Raw genomic sequence first — 17,082 nt, 5'->3', positions numbered from 1 at the left:
CGCACTGCGTGCTCTCGTGCCGGTAATGTTTGTGCTACATTTGCTTTCTGTAGAAAAGAACTTTGCTGTATTCATATCGGTGAAATGGAATAAATGGATGGGTTCCGAACATCAAGGACAAGCCTTCTTCGTCGTTCTTATACAGCACTCAGTGCAATGTTATCGTATATATTAACATCAGCACAGCTAGCGAGTCAGCCACAACTCAACCCGGTAATTCAAGCACCTCGGTGGCTTACAGTATAGGGCTGTGAGCCTGCCTCAACACTTAGTAATATCATCTTCACACACGAGGACCACTTTTATGAGTTTTGAAGCTTTTACGTGCCGTTAAAAGAGCGGCTAGCTAGCAAACGGCTAAATGAGACTACACTGTTGAGTCGATGGGGATATATACGTCAATAACGTCACCACTTCAAAGGACGAACACGGAAATATCTTTCCCTCACCTGGTTCAGCCCGTTCAGCCCGGGGTAATCAGTGCACATCAACAACAGTCCAGGTTGAGTGCTGACGTGACGTGGAAGCCTATGCGACAGTGTGTAGTTCTGGATTAGCTTAGCTCGAGCTTTTGACTTCTAGGGCTCGCATTTACGCTACAAAACTCATGAAAGTGGTCCTCATGTGTGAAGGTTATCCGGCTGAACTCTGGTTTGCGTTTGATTAAGCTTGTGTTGCCCAGAGACCTTATTTGAAGCATCTCGGCAAAAACCAATTTTTTTTTTCCTAGTATGGGCCAGGATGACCGCGCCCCGAACTCATTTGATTGGTCACTGCAACTGCTTCTTCCTGAAAACGTGTGGCAAGTAAAAAATGTGGTTAAGATTAGGGTTAGGATGTGAAAAAAGTGCAGCTTAGGGTGTGCTCGGTCCTGTGGCTTAATGGGTAAGGTGTTTGCCTTCCAATCTAAGGACTGGGGATCGACGCACATTTTTATAAAACATTAGGGTTAGACATTAGGTTTAGGCAAGTACAACAATTTGGTTAGGATTTGGTTATGGTTGCGGTAAGATAAGAAAACCCTAATCTTTACCACATATTTTTACTTGCCGCACATTTTCAGGAAGAAGCAGTTGCGGCGACCAATGAAATGAGTTCGGGGCGTGGTCATCTCGGCCCATACCAGTGAAAAATGGTGGTCCGGGAACGATACCAACACGGCGATATCGCCATCTCGTGAGAGAGCGGCTTTCTGTGTGTTTTTGCTTATAATCTCATTGCCTTTAAAAATCTCTCCCTCTCCCCGGATCCGTTCAGCGGCATCCACGTGGACGGTCCACCAGCGGTCCCAGCTCTCACCACCAGCTACGTCCATGGCACCTCTTCCACGCCTTTGCTCCACACTACAATCGCAGAGGCCCTGCAGCAAACTGTGGAGCGCTGGCCGGACAGAGAGGCCATGGCCTTCCTCCAGGACGGAGTCCGGAAGACCTTTGCAGAGTTTCAGCAAGATGTGAGTCATATTATCTTCATAGCAGGTCTGACCGACCAATCCCCTGTGTGAGATTATCATGAAGGTCCAAGAGACCACAGCATAACATTTGAAGAAGCAGGTGCATGTTCTCTACAGCCTCACCGCCTCTTCAGTGAAGCTCCCAAGAAAGAAATTATGGAGGGAAAAAAAAAAGAAAATGAGGAAGAAACCTTTGGTGGGCCACTTTAAAGAGGGATCCCTCAGCGGGACGGCAATAGGTGCCAGGAGAAAACAATAAAAGGGATAATAACATGGACAATGAGCATGAGATAAGTAAGAGTTAATGCACGACGAGGTGGCCATTATCATAAGTTAATGTACGACGCGGAGGCGTGAACCTTCTGCGGTTGCATTCACTTGACTCTAGTGAATGCATAGTCTCGGTTTCCAGACGTTTGGTGAGCGGCGCCAACAGCGCCACCTAACCACCAAACGTCTGGGAATTTACTGTTCCAAATCTGGTTCATTGAGCCCGGCGAGAACGGCCGGCAGCAGACACGCCAACATTTATTATTAGAATTTTATTTGGTAGCGGCAATGCAATGTTTCATAGTTCCAATATAGAGCAAGACACTGATGTGCTGCAAAGAGAGTTTATACCTGTTGTTTATTTTACAATAATTTTTCCTACCCGGAAGTGGTCCGCTTGCTACTGTGAGTCATCAGCAGGCTCTGTAACGTTAGCCTCGGGAGTCGGGCTTATCGCTGGGGGAAAGACCTCTAGACGCCGGGGTCGGATGAAACGCGTCCTATTAACAGGTTATGTTTGTTTCCAAGTGATTAATATGTTTCTCCGCAAACGCGACAGCACCGGTTCTGCATGAGCGTCACTGCCCCCAGAAAGCAGGCCCGCCTACAACACTCATGATTGGTTCTCCGATGCAAGGCTTCCAACAGCACCACCTAACGTTATGAAAAGATTTAAATAGTAATATTGTCAGTCTTACAGTAGTGAAACGGATTAAGACTGAGAGCTGAGTCTAGTGAATGCAAGGCTTAACTGCTCACAGCACTTCTGCAGCATCTTTTCATCCATTCTATCAGGACCGTTGGATTTCCTAGTATTTATCTCGGAGAGGGTACGCCTCACTTCCTCCTGCTATACATATTGGTGTGCCATCCTGTCCCTGTCCGGTCCAGTCCCCCTTGGGCTCGAATTGGGATGGTCTATCCCTCTCATAACCTGCAACCTGGCAACCTCTACTGTTTGTGCAGAGTTGGTCCGCTGTGAGTTCATTGTCTTTACTCTGCGCCACGCCCGCTTGCATCGTTGTCCTTGAGTAGCCGCTCCACTTTAGTTTTAGTTTTCCTTCTAGTTTTAGTGTTCTTCTCTCATTCGTTTTGCCCGTTCTCTTCCAATTGGAAGCTTTTTTTTTTTTTAATCTCTGCAGTGAGCCAGGGTTTAGTATTTGCATTATGTTTATGTTTGTTTGGTGGGGATCACGTTATCTAGTTGATAGAAGATGTGACCGTTTCTGTATAAAAACCATAGAACAACCAAACCAAATAAAAACACAAAGACCAGTTTAAAAGAACAACATCCTGGTTGAGTGACATTAATGCGAGGTGTGGTTGTAAAAGGTGCGAGAGATAGGTTGGAGCTAGCATATTTTATGATTTGTACGCAAACAGTAACTGGGTTTCCATCCACCTCTGGATATTCGCATTTACCCAAAATGCGAATATAAACTTGAATGGAAACACCAGAAATTCGAATAAAGGTCGAAATATCGCATAAAAGTTTTTACGCTTGGAGGGGGTGGATTTATCAGCGTATCGACACTAGGAAGATGCAAACTTTTGCAATGGAAACAGATTTTGCGAATTAACGATGACGTACCGTGTGAAATGGTGCTGGACGACAACTTCCCAAAACTCCTTACTGCGTTTACGTTCCCAGACACGCGGACGGCGGCGACGTGGTCCTCCAGCCCCAGCTTCTTCCCACATTATTCTCATCATTGCATGCCTTCTTTCGCGTTTCTGCATCAGGATGTTGATGTAAATTGCTAACGTTCATAATGCCGTTATGAGAGTCCTCCCAAAAGCCACGATGTTTGCAAACACTCTCTCCATCTTGTCGTAGACTAGTTGTTGTTAGTATTGTAAGCTATTTTTATGAAGGTGCTATGCGATATCATTTATGTTTACGTTCTAGGCAGCACTGTAGGCTTTTATGTTGAAGGCCGGAAACGGAAGTGTGTGGTGGTTGATGTGGGGAACTTGAGGCTGGAAGAGTACGAGCAAAGAACTTTTCCTTCCACGCTCTTTGGTACGAGGATGAGAGAACGGGAAGAATAATAAAGCTGGCGTCTCATGGTGAGAGTGTTCAAGTGGGAGTTGCTCCGTTTATTGCTTTTTATGCGCAGCCTAATAACGCTCGGCTACAGTATCATGTCGCTCTTATGACGTCATCCCATCGCGCCCCCTTCTTCTTCGGGTGTCTTTTGCATTTCCCCCTCCACTTTTCCGAGAAGCGCCACCTACTGCTCAACCTGCCGACTCCCAAAACTCGCTAAACAAAACTGAATGGAAACATGCATAAATTCGCGTTTTATTTTGCGGATTTTCACAAATTCGCTTGAATTATGCGATACATTTGGATGGAAACCCAGTTACTGACATCATAAAATCAATCCTAAAACATACAGTGGAGGGAGGCCAGTATGAGAGAAATGTGCTCTTGCTTGCAGGCCCGTAGCTACCATTCAGGTAGCTACCATTCAGGTCATGACCTTGGTATTTTCCACCAACATTTTTTTTTTTTTTTTTTTAGAAAAATAGCCCCAGCCCCCACATCTATTCATCTGTCGTTGATGTTTTAAAGCCCTCATAAATAACATGATATATGACAGTTGATCAGAAATGCAACTGTTTGCTTCCTCTCTGTGTGCTATAGAAGGAAGAGACATAACTCACCACAACGTTCAAATGTTGCATTGGGGCTAGATTGGGGCCAGTTTGGGGACAGTTCTATTGAAGTGAATGGGTAAGTAACTCCCCTGTAAGTGATGTTTGTGTAGATGGGCCATTGTATTTAATTGAGCAGTATTCTGCCATGTGACCTGTATGCAGAATATAAATTATATTATATGGCGAGACATTTATTTTTTGTATCATTTTAAAGCAACAGCACAGTAAAGAGGATATTAATCTAACATGATGTCTGTAGTTCTTTATAGATATAGCCTCTTAATTTGGCTCTCAAAGTGCACCAGATTAAAGCATTTTACTTCACAGCCCCCCCCTGTGCCCCCTACGCCGCGCTAAAATGACCTCGGTATTTCTCAAACCCTGGCTTCATTATCACATCCCCACCCCCACCCCTCCCTCCACTGCCCACTGAGCCAATAGCAAACGGCGCACAGCTGATTGACAGCTGGGAGCAAGAATCTACTGGCTCAGTTGGCCAGATGCCCAGAGTCTGCAGCTGTACATTGAGAAATAACGATAGCAATGCACTGAAATGAACTCTGAGCAATGACAAGCTGCAGCATTCCGGACCAACTGCAAGCGTGAGAGGGAGGCGTGGCTATAACACCAACATAAAGCACTACAGTAGTCTAGTTGGGACGAGATAAAAGCATGTATAAGCCTTTCCATAATAACCACTTGACCTTAATAAGATAAGAGCCTCAGCTGGAAAAAGATCGATTTGATCACTGAGTTGATCTGTTTTTCCTATCTAAAATCACTGTCCGTTATCACACCCAGATGTTTTACAGTGCTTACAACTCCCAACTCCATTCAACTGATGTGCTCCTGTGGTTTTCATAATCTATATCCATGTGTTGTGTCTCTAGGTGGACCAGGCTGCGGCCGGGCTGCTGGCTCTAGGCCTGAAGAGAGGGGACAGACTGGGCATGTGGGGGCCCAACACATATGAGTGGATCCTGTTCCAGTTTGCCACAGCCAAAGCTGGTATTATATTGGTGAGAACGGTCATTCGGAGGGGAAGGGGGGTGTTGGGTGTTGAGTAATAATTACAAAACCTGTACCAAAACCTGTACTAAGTCAGTCAACTTTGACGCAGTGTTCGGAAACTCATTCACTATTCCCCCTGTAGTGTTTATCATAGTGAACTATATGGGGAATGAACTAACAAGTTTTGGACACTACCTCACTCTTCTTCTCCTTTGGTAAACCAGACCGCATTGCATTGTGGTATACGGGAGAACATGTAGGGTACATTAGCTGTTCACTAGAAATGGCCAACACACTATATAGTCCACTATCTCTGTAATATGGACCGGTTTCGAACAGGGCTTTAGTCTCCTCTTCACAAGCTTCCAACGTTTTATACATTCATTTTATACATAGAGAGCCAAAGTGAAACGTCACTTCCTGCTTTCTCCCTGTACCAGCGCTGGGAAAAATATGAATGGCGGTAAACGGAGAATAACGTTACTTTTTTTATCCCATTTGAATTGTGCCACGGGGTGCCAACGTAATTTTTTTTTATTTAAAACATAACTTTGCATGTAAAGAAAGTGGCAGTTTGTCGTCAAACTGAAACGTAGGGGTTAGATTCGTATAAAAACGACATGGCTCGTGGGAAGCTCGTGGCATGTCGCCGGTCTTCAGCTTTGCCCGGTAGAGAAAGTGACGTCACTTAGGCGACAGTGCATGTAGTCTTTCTGATTTATAACTTCTAGTCAGAGGAGCAGCTTGTGAACAGGCAATGCAGGCAATTGCTTGGGGCCCCAGGGCATTAGGGGGCCCCCGATGGCTGAGAAACATTACTCCACAGCAATGACCGCAACTCCCTCCCCATAAACAACCAATGGACGATTTGCAATGACATTGAAACCCCCCTAAAGAGGCCCCATGTCATTGGCGTCATGCTCGTGTGGTTCATGTACATTCTCTTGAATTGAAAGTGAAACATCATTACATTCAAGAGAATGTATGTGAATCATGCACGTTTGACGGGAATGGCTCACGGTCATTCAGTTTCACTTTCAATAGACTACTTGCACAACTCCACTACTTCCTGAAATGAGTAGGGCATCTTGGTTTCCTGTCCTTACACTATTGGATGAACTGATTAATGTCAGGTGTGCCTGATCACTGTTGTTGTGACTGCAGCAGTCAGGCACACCTGACATTAATCAGTTCATCCAATAGTGTAGGACAGGAAACCAGTATGCCCTACTCATTTCAGGAAGTAGTGGAGTTGTGCAAGTAGTCTATACAAGATAATTATGTAAATCATTTCTGTCAAACTTGCATGATTCATGTACTTTCTCTTGAATTGAAAGTGAAAGAAGAACAATGAAGAAGTTATCTGGAAGTCAAAAAAGAGGATGAGGAAAAGGAAAGCCAGACAGTAGAGCAGGGAGGCCTACTGATTAAGCAATTACATAGTAGGCTACTGAATGCAGACTGACAGGTTGTGAATCAGTCCAGCAAGATCACTGGACACAAACGCCAACTCCAGGACTTATTCTCTCAATCAATAAGCAAAATGGCAATCTAGATGTACAACAACCCCACCCACCCTCTCCACACAGCAAATAATTCACTTATAGTGATCAATACTCTGCTTACAGTGATCATCTTGAAACTTGGCACACCTGAGAACAGTGGAAGAAATGTTTAAAACTACATTTTATATTTTTTTTACTTACAATAGCTGGAGGCCTAACTTACTGTATTTTTAAAGTCAATAACATTGAGTAAATTTCATTACTTTATATGTACTGTATTCATGTAATAAACATACAAATGTCAATTACATGGTAATCTGCATGAGAAATAAAGAAAAATAAGAAAATCTGTTATAATGATCATCTCGTCGCTGTCGTTCCAGGACCTCGAATTTCCAAAACAGAAACTTTTCAGGAAGTAAAAAAAACCTGTTTGCTCTTAAACTACTGAACAAAATGTCGTCCAAGTTGGCACATGTCTTAATTATAGTTAGTTTCCCGCTGAATGTGTCATTACTTTATTAATATCTTACCTGGATAAGCTCAAATGATGTTGTTTATATTATCAGTCCGACTTGGAAGCGCTTTCTCATGGCCAGTCAAGCGGGAGGCAGTCGCATGCTCATGCACGAGCCCCCAAGCTCCAGGCCGCGGGGGCGCGCGCAGGAGTAGCAGCATTGCCCCTCGCCTCTCATGGCCGAAGCGGGGGCTTTGGCATGGGGTGAGAAATAGTCTGACATAACGTAGCGTTAACGTTACTTTATTCTCGTCAGAAAACACTCCGATTTGCATGTTAACACGTTCACTGCCAATGACGTATTAATACGTCAAAAATAATCCAACGGTTGACTGCCAATGACGTATTAATACGTCAATAAAAATGAATTATTATTTTTTGACCGTGGGATGTGCATCTAACCCTTTTACATCTCTTATATAATTATTGGAGCCACCGAACGTTTACAACCCATTCCACCGAGCCACTAAGTGGCGACAGTGCTCAGCTGACTACAGGAAGGCAAGCAAAAAGCAGCCATTCTCATGAAAATGGATGGGGGAAAACGCTTTCGTTTTCGCGCTGATTGCTGGCGATGCGGGATTGCAAATTTGCATAATAGATTACAGGTGGAACACACTTTGAAACACGCAGCATAAATATGACCAGAATCGCAAAAGCTTCTCTCAACCAAAACTCCAAGAAGCGAGCGAGTCCATCCAGACTTCCTCAAACAGCGGCCGCGCAGACAGGCACAGGACAGCAGCAAAGCAGTGAGACTGGTGACAAGCTTGTGACGGCCGCTGCAGCCAAGAAGAACGCCCACGGAGGGAGGAGTTGGAAGCAACTCTCCCTCTCGCTCTCTCCCTCTCTCTCTCTCTCTCTCTCTCTCTCGCTCTCTCTCTCTCCCTCCCTCCCTCCCTCTCTCTCTCTCTCTCTCTCTCCCTCTCCCCCTCTCACTAGGATTAAACCTAGTGCGTCTCCCTCCCGAGAGGGAGGGAGAGAGAGAGAGAGGGAGGGAGAGAGAGAGAGAGAGAGGGAGGGCGAGCGAGAGGGAGGGAGAGAGAGAGAGAGAGAGAGCGAGAGGGGGAGGGAGAGAGAGAGAGAGAGCCAAAAATGAATGGTTAAAGTGACTGTTCTATCGAATTTCACAAAAAGCCGTTTATCTCTGAATAATTTTTCTGACGCTGAAACCATGCTGTATTCAACTGCTAATGCTTACATAACTACTAACTCTACAAACTAACTCTTTTAGACAGAGAAAGCACACATTCTATTAGTTCTTTTGAGATATTGTGTGTTCACAAAATCTTAGCAGAAAAGAATCCTCGGGTCTTGAAAGATGAGCCAGAATCCTCAAAAAACCCCTCTGGCAGAAGCTAACTACAGTAAAAAAAAAACATCTGGCAGTGAATGTGTTAAAACAAGTTTGCAGCCTAGGAATAACTGGAAAACATTTGATTGATATATTAACGTCAGAGGAAGCCAGGATTAGTCAAAACGATATGAGAAATACACAGCGCGTCTGCCGTGTGTCTTTTCCGGGTTTATTGTCCTGCGTGGGGGGGGGGGGGTACAGACGGAGGTAGGGGGGGAATTTCGAGGTTTGACTGACAGATTGAGGGCGAATGGCGTTATGAGATTTACTCACAAGCTCGTTTTAATGTTTTTTCCATTGGTTGCATTTGTTAAAAACCACACAGAGACGTAAAGGGTGACCAATGGCATTGATTCATGACAAAAAATAAAAAAGTGAAAAAAGGCACATTCGAGGTCCTGGAACGACAGCGACGAGCTTATAGTGATCAATTTGACCCATCCCAAGGTGATCACTATAAGAGGAATGCACTGTATAATATATAATGTGACAATGTTGAAGTTATTGGGTTATTTATTTAGGTTTTAATTGTTTTTGAATAAAAAAAGTTTAGATTTTGTACTTTTTTTTTACCAATTATTTATAAAATAATTGTGATGAACGCTGGTTGGAAGGGGCCCCTTGGAATCTTTGCCTAGGGCCCCAACAGACTCTAGAATCGCCACTGCTTCTAGTGCAACAGTTTGGCGACAAACTTTCTTGACATGCAAAGTTATGTTTTAAATCGACAAAATTAACGTTGGCACCCCGTGGCACAATTCAAATGGGATCAGCAAAGTAACGTTATTCTCCTTTCACCGCCATTCATATTTTTTCAGCGGCTGGTACAGGGAGAAAAGCAGGAAGTGACGTTCACTTTGCCTCTCTATGGGTCAGCATGGGGAAAATCCTCCCGTTCTTCCCAGCCATCATAGTTAGCATTTAGCTGCTAGCCCAGCCCAGGCAGACAGGATTGGGGATTCAACCACCGCAGTAAACGCACATGTACCTGCTCTAGAATCCCCAATCCTGTAGTGTAGAGCTGGAGCACCGTCCTTTGGTGAGTCAGCCCATTGAGATATATGGGGGTTTTCCTCGCACCGTCTAGTCTGGCGCACCAGCCGTAGTAACATTTTGTGGGCGTTCCCACACAGATTGATTATATCTATTTGAAAGAAAACACTTTAGGTCCAAAATAAACCAAAGTAGGCCACTGGAGCAAACGGATCCTTTTGAAAAACTTTTTTCATTGATTTTTTTTTGATTGATTATATCTATTGTTTTATCAGAGACCTTTAATATAGATAGAGACATCTCAACTTCCAGTCACTTCCTGTATCTGTGCCACGGAGGATTTGCCACTGCCACGCCTCCTTAGAAGACTGGTCAGCCAATCAAGTTTCATACCATTGACAGACAGCCAAGTCACAAGTTGATGACCACGCCCATTTAGGAGACCAGAAAATTACCATTTCTTACAATTGGTGGAGCCTGGATTGGGGTGTCTCGACCTAATATTAAAGGTCTCTGGTTTTACTCCCCAACAGGTATCAGTGAACCCAGCTTACCAGGTGCAGGAGGTGGAGTTTGCATTACGGAAGGTGGGTCATCATAACCATTGATTAGTATAAAGTAGTCATAAGAGATGCCATATTATTGTCGGGACGTGTTGTGAGTGCACCACTTAAGGAAGGCTGAACATGGAGGACTCTGCTCCTTTCTGCGCAGGTGGAGTGTAACGCTGTAGTGTGTCCGACAGAGTTCAAGACTCAGAAGTACTGTGACATGCTGCGACAGATATGTCCAGAGATCGAGTCCTCCAGCCCAGGAGGCATCAAGAGTGCTAGGTACACCGCTGCTGTTTAGTCCTAACCTCTCAGTATTCTGTATGTTCAGGAAGTTGCAGGGCACAGACATGCAAAACACATAATCCCAATGTCTGAATAATTTGAGTTGTAGTTAAATTGAGAGAGACAGAGAGAGAAAGAGATAAAAGCTGCCAAGTAGTTAAGAGCAACTTGGACAAACCATGAGTCAGATATTTGTCTGTTGTTTTCCCTCAGACTGCCCGAGCTGAGGTCTGTGATCGTCACAGATCGTCGACACCCAGGAATGTTTGATCTGCAGGACGTGATGCAGGGAGGGAGCAGCCAGTACCAGCAGCAGCTGCACGATCTCCAGAGGAAGCTCTCATTCGACGATCCGATAAACATCCAGTTTACTTCGGTAATTTCAGCAGCATTTCCACTCGACAAAAGAAAACAAGATTTATTCGTGGTGAACACTAGACGAAGAATCTCGAAGAGCTTCGGTGAAAACGGGGCCATGTTAGCCCAAACGTGTGTTTGTTTTATCATTCAAATTGCTGTTTTCCTCGTCGATTTTGGCCGAGGGTTCGTGACAGATTTTTCTTTTGTTTTGGCTGGATTTCTTCCAGCAGCAGGAAATCAGACTTCCTCCTTCGTGAAACAAATCCTATCTTTGTGGAAAGAAACAGGAAAAAGAAATGGATTGTCTCCCCCATTTAAATGCCGTTAATGTGTAATGTATTTTTTTACATCTTGTACTTTGAACTTGATTTGTACAGCACTTTTCTAAAACATAGTTTACCAAGTGTCACAATCAAGATAGATAAAAGCCACACAATGAGCTAACGGCAGCAAATATGGAAACGATAGTGGAGAGAGAAGCATCATTAGAGAATTAGCTCTGTAGAAACAGGCTTATAAGGGGTTAAGACAGAGGTGCCCAAATTCTTGCCTATGAAGGGCCAAAATTAAACTTAATGGATGGCCGTGGGCCAAAAATAAATATGTGAAATGACATAAAATGATATTATTTTCTAGACAATTTACATTCCAAATCTAAAATAGGTCTTCTAGTTTATGGTAAAGTATCATCAAGCTAGCTTTAAAAATGAGCCCGCCACAGCCTCAGGCCGCAATTTTCTTTTCTTTCAAAACCATGGAGGCCTAAAACAAACAGCATGGGCCAAGTTAAGACATTGATCTCCTCTTACATGACAGCCAATATTAGCTAATCCTCGATAATGCTCCACTACCTCTCCCTTTCATATTTGCAAAGGAAGAAAATAAATCAGATTTAAAAAACCCACATATATCTGAGTCACCAGGACTGAATAATCGGACATTTTCGCATTTCCAAGTCCATCAATTGATGCGTAATATCTGTTATCAGGGCACAACTGGGGCCCCGAAGGGTGCCACCCTGACGCATCACAACATCATCAACAACGCCCGCTACATTGGCAGCCGAATGGGCTACGGCTGGAGGGTGAGTGTAAACACAAACACTAAAACCTCAATGTGTTATCAGATGTGACATATTCTGTTGTACTTAATACTTCATTGATTTGATGTCTGGAAACAGTTGTTGTGGCAGGACATAACGCAGTGAGGTCTAATTTAAAAGTCTGGGAGAGAAGAGCAGTTTGATGCGATGGGAGGAGCAGAGAGGCGGGATTGTTCAGAAATCTGATGGTTTAATTGGTCAGAATTTATATGTAGGCTTACTAGTGCAGCATGAGGTCACCATGAAATATGCTCGCTGCGTCTTATTAGTAGCGAAGGTGTCTTCAGTGGATAATTGCACTACATCGGCACTTGGTAATTAGCTGCATCAGTTTCTGAATTAGACATTTTGAATTTGTGATCTGTGTCATGGTTGTCATAACTGTTAGTGCTCCGGGTTTATGATATCTTGCAAAACAGCAATTCTTCCATGCTTTTACAGATAATTTTGGGAATAAAGAAAGCACACAAGCTGGACAGTACAACAATCAAATTAAATACGGACTGAAATTCGTTATACTGTATGACCGTTTTCAGTCTTCTTCTTCTTATCGTGTCCACAAAGAAATGTCAGTTACAATGCTAGATGTGTTTCAGCCACACAGCTGAACACACTGCTGTCCTTTCTCATTAAACTCTGCCAAGTCCGATGCTGTGCAGGGGCGTTCCAGCAGGGGGCATATCAGGAGGTGCTGCTGCATGGTTGGTGGTTCATGGTTCGGTGCCGCAGTCACACACAACGTCCCCGTCATTCAAATATCCCCATTTTGCGAGAGTGGCGTTTGCTCGTCCAACACCAGATCTGAATCTGTTTAGGCATTTCCACACTGCATAGTTTGTGTCTGCTCCAGGGGGCAGTGCCTCGCTCGCCTGTAGCTCCATTGTTGTTGCTGGTGGGAGGTTGTTAGGTCTTTCTTCCCACTGAGTGACTCTTTCACTGCTTGTGCTCGACGTTCCGAGTGGCGTGACACTCTTTAGGAAGCTGTTTCTAGATTTAAGGTGTTTTCAGTGAACCATCAAGCTATCAATGTCTCAAGAAACTATCTGCTATCTATCCCCTTAAATCAGCAATGAAATGAAATCAGCAATAACACAATTCAAACAAAGCACCAGCAATGAAACATCAGGACAATCGACAATAAAACAAGCATGAATTTCGACATGTTTACTCTGATTATGGAGTTTGTTACTTCCATTTTGTAGTTTGTTTGCACACATTCTTTGCCTTTGTTACGAGCTCAAACATCTGTTTTACATATCACAAACATCTGTTTTAAATACTATAATAAGCAGCTCGTTGACGTCATGTGGTAAATGCTGAGAAACGATGCACAGTCAGCCGTTCATCTGCAGTGCTGAAGGACTCGCTCCCTCAGATCTCACAGGGTTCACTTGAGTTGTCCAGAGAATTGGAAGGACACTTGTCACGGCACGGCGCGCGGGAATTCACCTGAGGGCAAGTGCCGAGCGGAGGTCAACGAGGGCACGTTGAACGTCCAATGAAACGCAGCGACTGTTTTCCAGGAAGTAAAAGTCACGGGAGTCCATTTCATGGGGCCGAAAAGGCACAAGCTTCACAACATGACCATGAAACTAAAGTAATGAAATCGTATGAGGTGGGGTGGTAACTTCTCTACAGAGAGATCAGGCAGGGTGGTAACTTCTCTACAGAGGGATCAGGCAGGGTGGTAACTTCTCTACAGAGAGATCAGACAGGGTGGTAAGTAACTTCTCTACAGAGGGATCAGACAGGGTGGTAACTTCTCTACAGAGAGATCAGACAGGGTGGTAAGTAACTTCTCTACAGAGGGATCAGACAGGGTGGTAACTTCTCTACAGAGGGATCAGACAGGGTGGTAACTTCTCTACAGAGGGATCAGACAGGGTGTTAACTTCTCTACAGAGGGATCAGACAGGGTGGTAATTTCCCTACAGAGAGATCAGACAGGGTGGTAACCTCTCTACAGAGGGATCAGACAGGGTGGTAACTTCTCTACAGAGAGATCAGACAGGGTGGTAACTTCTCTACAGAGGGATCAGACAGGGTGGTAACTTCTCTACTTCTCTACAGAGAGATCAGACAGGGTGGTAACTTCTCTACAGAGGGATCAGACAGGGTGGTAACTTATCTACAGAGAGATCAGACAGGGTGGTACCTTCTCTACAGAGAGATCAGACAGGGTGGTAACTTCTCTACAGAGAGATCAGAAAGGGTGGTAACTTCTCTACAGAGGGAGCCATTTTGCCCTTTCAGGATGAAGGGAAAATACATTTGCTTTGCACTCCTTCACCTCTGGTGCAAATCCACAATCTGCTCTTCTTATCTCCTAGCCCCATACTCGCATCTGCCTGCCTGTGCCTATGTACCACTGCTTTGGCTCTGTGGGTGGGGGTGTGTGTATGAGTGTGCACGGCGTCTCCCTGGTGTTCCCCTCCGCTGGCTATGATGGACGGGCCGCTCTGGCAGCTATGGAGAGTGAAAGGTAATGTCCGAGCTCCTTGGCCGGCATGTACTGTATAGAAACCCCTTTTGAAGGCTGCCTAAGGCCTTGGCCACACTGATCCGTCAGAAAATGGACAGAATTATTGAACGGACAGATGTCTGTCCGATGCATGAGAACTGAGTCTACGTCAAACCCCTTGCCGAAAGCGCCGGGGCTGCTCCGCGGCCGGCGAGCCTGCCTGCGCAGCCTGCGTGCAGCTCCTTGGAAATGTGACTCGATGCAAATGACATGAACAGTGCGAGTATAATATAATGTAGTAGATCATGTGCAGATAACTGGAGAGAAGTATATGCACTACATTCTCCCCTTGGACTAACTTCTAGTCACTGAAATCCTAGTGAAATCCCACAATTTTACTCATTTTGCTGGGGAATCCCGTATAGCCTCGTTCACCGCCTCGGCCATCTTCTTTGAAAAGTTGAAACAAATCTCGGAACGCCTCCTCTCGAGACCTCGACTCTGATTGGCTAAACGGACAGTGACTATCCGACCATCCGACCATCCGATACGTCCGTCCAGAAAAAGTTCATCCCTCTTCAACTTTCTGTCCATCAAAACGTATGCAAATTTTCTGGATACGTACGCTTCTGAGTGCTCCACGGACAGTCGGACAGTTGTCATTGAAAATGAATGGAAGTGAACAGAGAAATGAACGCACACGGACAGACACCACGGATCAGTGTGGCCAAGGCCTAAATCTGGTTACTTAGACCTAGGAGTCAAACATCATCACATACAAGTAGCGAAGACTTTTGTGTAAATGTGCTCAGATCAGCTTACACCTGCACTAGGCAACTTCACATGCTCCAAATGACAGCCGATCGATAGGCATAATAAACATGTAACTGAAATGTTGTTTGAACGTGACTGCTTATCTGCCATATTCACCAGCAACTAATATCTGGCTTTTTCCTTCTTTCCGGCAAGCAATTCATGAAAAGAGAATACAAAGTACATGATTGCTTTGTTTATTATTTATTATTTACTAATACATAAACCAGTATTTATATTATGCCAGCGATCAGTCTAGCTGGTTAGTTTGGGGTAAATGTTGGATAAAAGCGTCTGCCAAATGACGTAATGTAATGTAATGTAATGTAAATGTGCCAATATTTTGTTCTACATTACTGCAACTAGCAAAATGAACAGGGAAAGCTTTATAAATGTATAATGTTTAAACAACACGTAATTATATTTAACCAGAAAATTGATAGTTAAAAGTGTGGCCTACTTCTACACTGCAGAACAGCACAATCTGCTGGCGTAAATCTTAGATGCAGTGAATAGGCTTCTGCATGGAAAATCGGAAAATCAGTACCGTGCACAGCGTTGAGGAAAACCTTTGTACATGAGCCACATATCTGATGAAGACACGTACACAGTGATGACTGCAAGATTGATTTTGAAGTATTTTCCCACTGGTGCATGAGAGACATGACACGACAAGAGTAGAATGTATGGTATGTTCTTGGCTCCAGCGCAAAATGGGGGGGTAGTGTTTACAGTTGTCACAATGCAGGCTGAACTTTATGCTTTACACTTTGTTCACAATGCAGGCTGATGCTGCAGATCTGTAGAAATAAAGTACAATACACCACAAGAGGTGCCAGAATACGTAAGGGTTAATGCACGCCGAGGTGTCCATTATCAGAAAATAATGGACGCCGCGGAGGCGTGAACCGGTTGCCTCCGCGAAGTCCATTATTTTATGATAATGGACACCTCGAAGTGCATTAAGCTGCTTATACCATGGTCACTTGCCAAAGAATCAAAACAGGAGCATTCATTTATATTTTCATGTGTTTTGCAATCAAAATCTAGTTTTCATAACCTTGGATGAGTTGAGAAGACAAAATAGTCCCCTCGGCTGCTCAAGATTTTCACATGAGAAAATGGCCGCTTAGTGCCTACAATCTTGGCAGAATTTCTAGCCCATAAACTAACTAATAACTTGGCCAATTGTATGTAACATACAAAATAAAGCAAACAGTAATGTCTAAGAATGCAACGATATGTTACTGGCTCGTTAAACTCGCATTCCAGGAATAGCAATGTAAGTGGCGCGAGACGTAGCTTTCAATGTTGGAGTCCAGATTGTGTTGTACAAGGAAGTCTCTGTGTGTCGGTGTTAACTGCCCATTCCGTTTGTTTTCTTTTTGTTGATCTCATCTTTTTCCTCTTCGATTTGATTTGTATCAGTGATACAGGCTGCGTGCGCTCTCGCAAAGCACCTGACTGGCTTGCTGCAACATTGTAAACTGGTTGAGCTGGTTTCTGTCAGCTGACATCATCAGATCTCCGAAAACGACAGATTTCTAAATAGCCATTATTTTTGATCAACTGAGCACACAGAGGTAATCTAAATAGTTACTTTGACCGACTATTTTTTTTCTAAGCTTATAAAAGTGCCATATTAACCCTTTGACGGTGGTATAGAGCTCAAACGGCTCTGTCGAGACCATGGCGCATTGATATGAATGGTGAACAGACCATTTGCCTGGAACTACTTAG

At 44.2% G+C, this 17,082-nt stretch overlaps 1 protein-coding gene across 1 annotated transcript in view; it reads left to right on the top strand.

The window, feature by feature from the left end:
- acsf2 (acyl-CoA synthetase family member 2) overlaps positions 1–17,082 on the top strand; it is a 44,935-nt gene that overhangs the window by 7,285 nt on the left and 20,568 nt on the right. The window contains exons 2-8 of the mRNA XM_083635399.1: positions 1,258–1,453; positions 5,278–5,406; positions 10,304–10,357; positions 10,485–10,603; positions 10,820–10,982; positions 11,955–12,050; positions 14,399–14,550. Coding sequence (XP_083491525.1) covers positions 1,258–1,453; positions 5,278–5,406; positions 10,304–10,357; positions 10,485–10,603; positions 10,820–10,982; positions 11,955–12,050; positions 14,399–14,550 — 909 coding nt within the window. The remainder of the gene's footprint in view (positions 1–1,257; positions 1,454–5,277; positions 5,407–10,303; positions 10,358–10,484; positions 10,604–10,819; positions 10,983–11,954; positions 12,051–14,398; positions 14,551–17,082) is intronic.

The sequence above is a fragment of the Poromitra crassiceps genome, assembly GCF_964638095.1.
Source record: "Poromitra crassiceps genome assembly, chromosome: 4".
Lineage (NCBI taxonomy): Eukaryota > Metazoa > Chordata > Actinopteri > Beryciformes > Melamphaidae > Poromitra > Poromitra crassiceps.
Note: the sequence above shows the minus strand (reverse complement) of the source record. Positions and strands in the feature narration are given on the sequence as shown.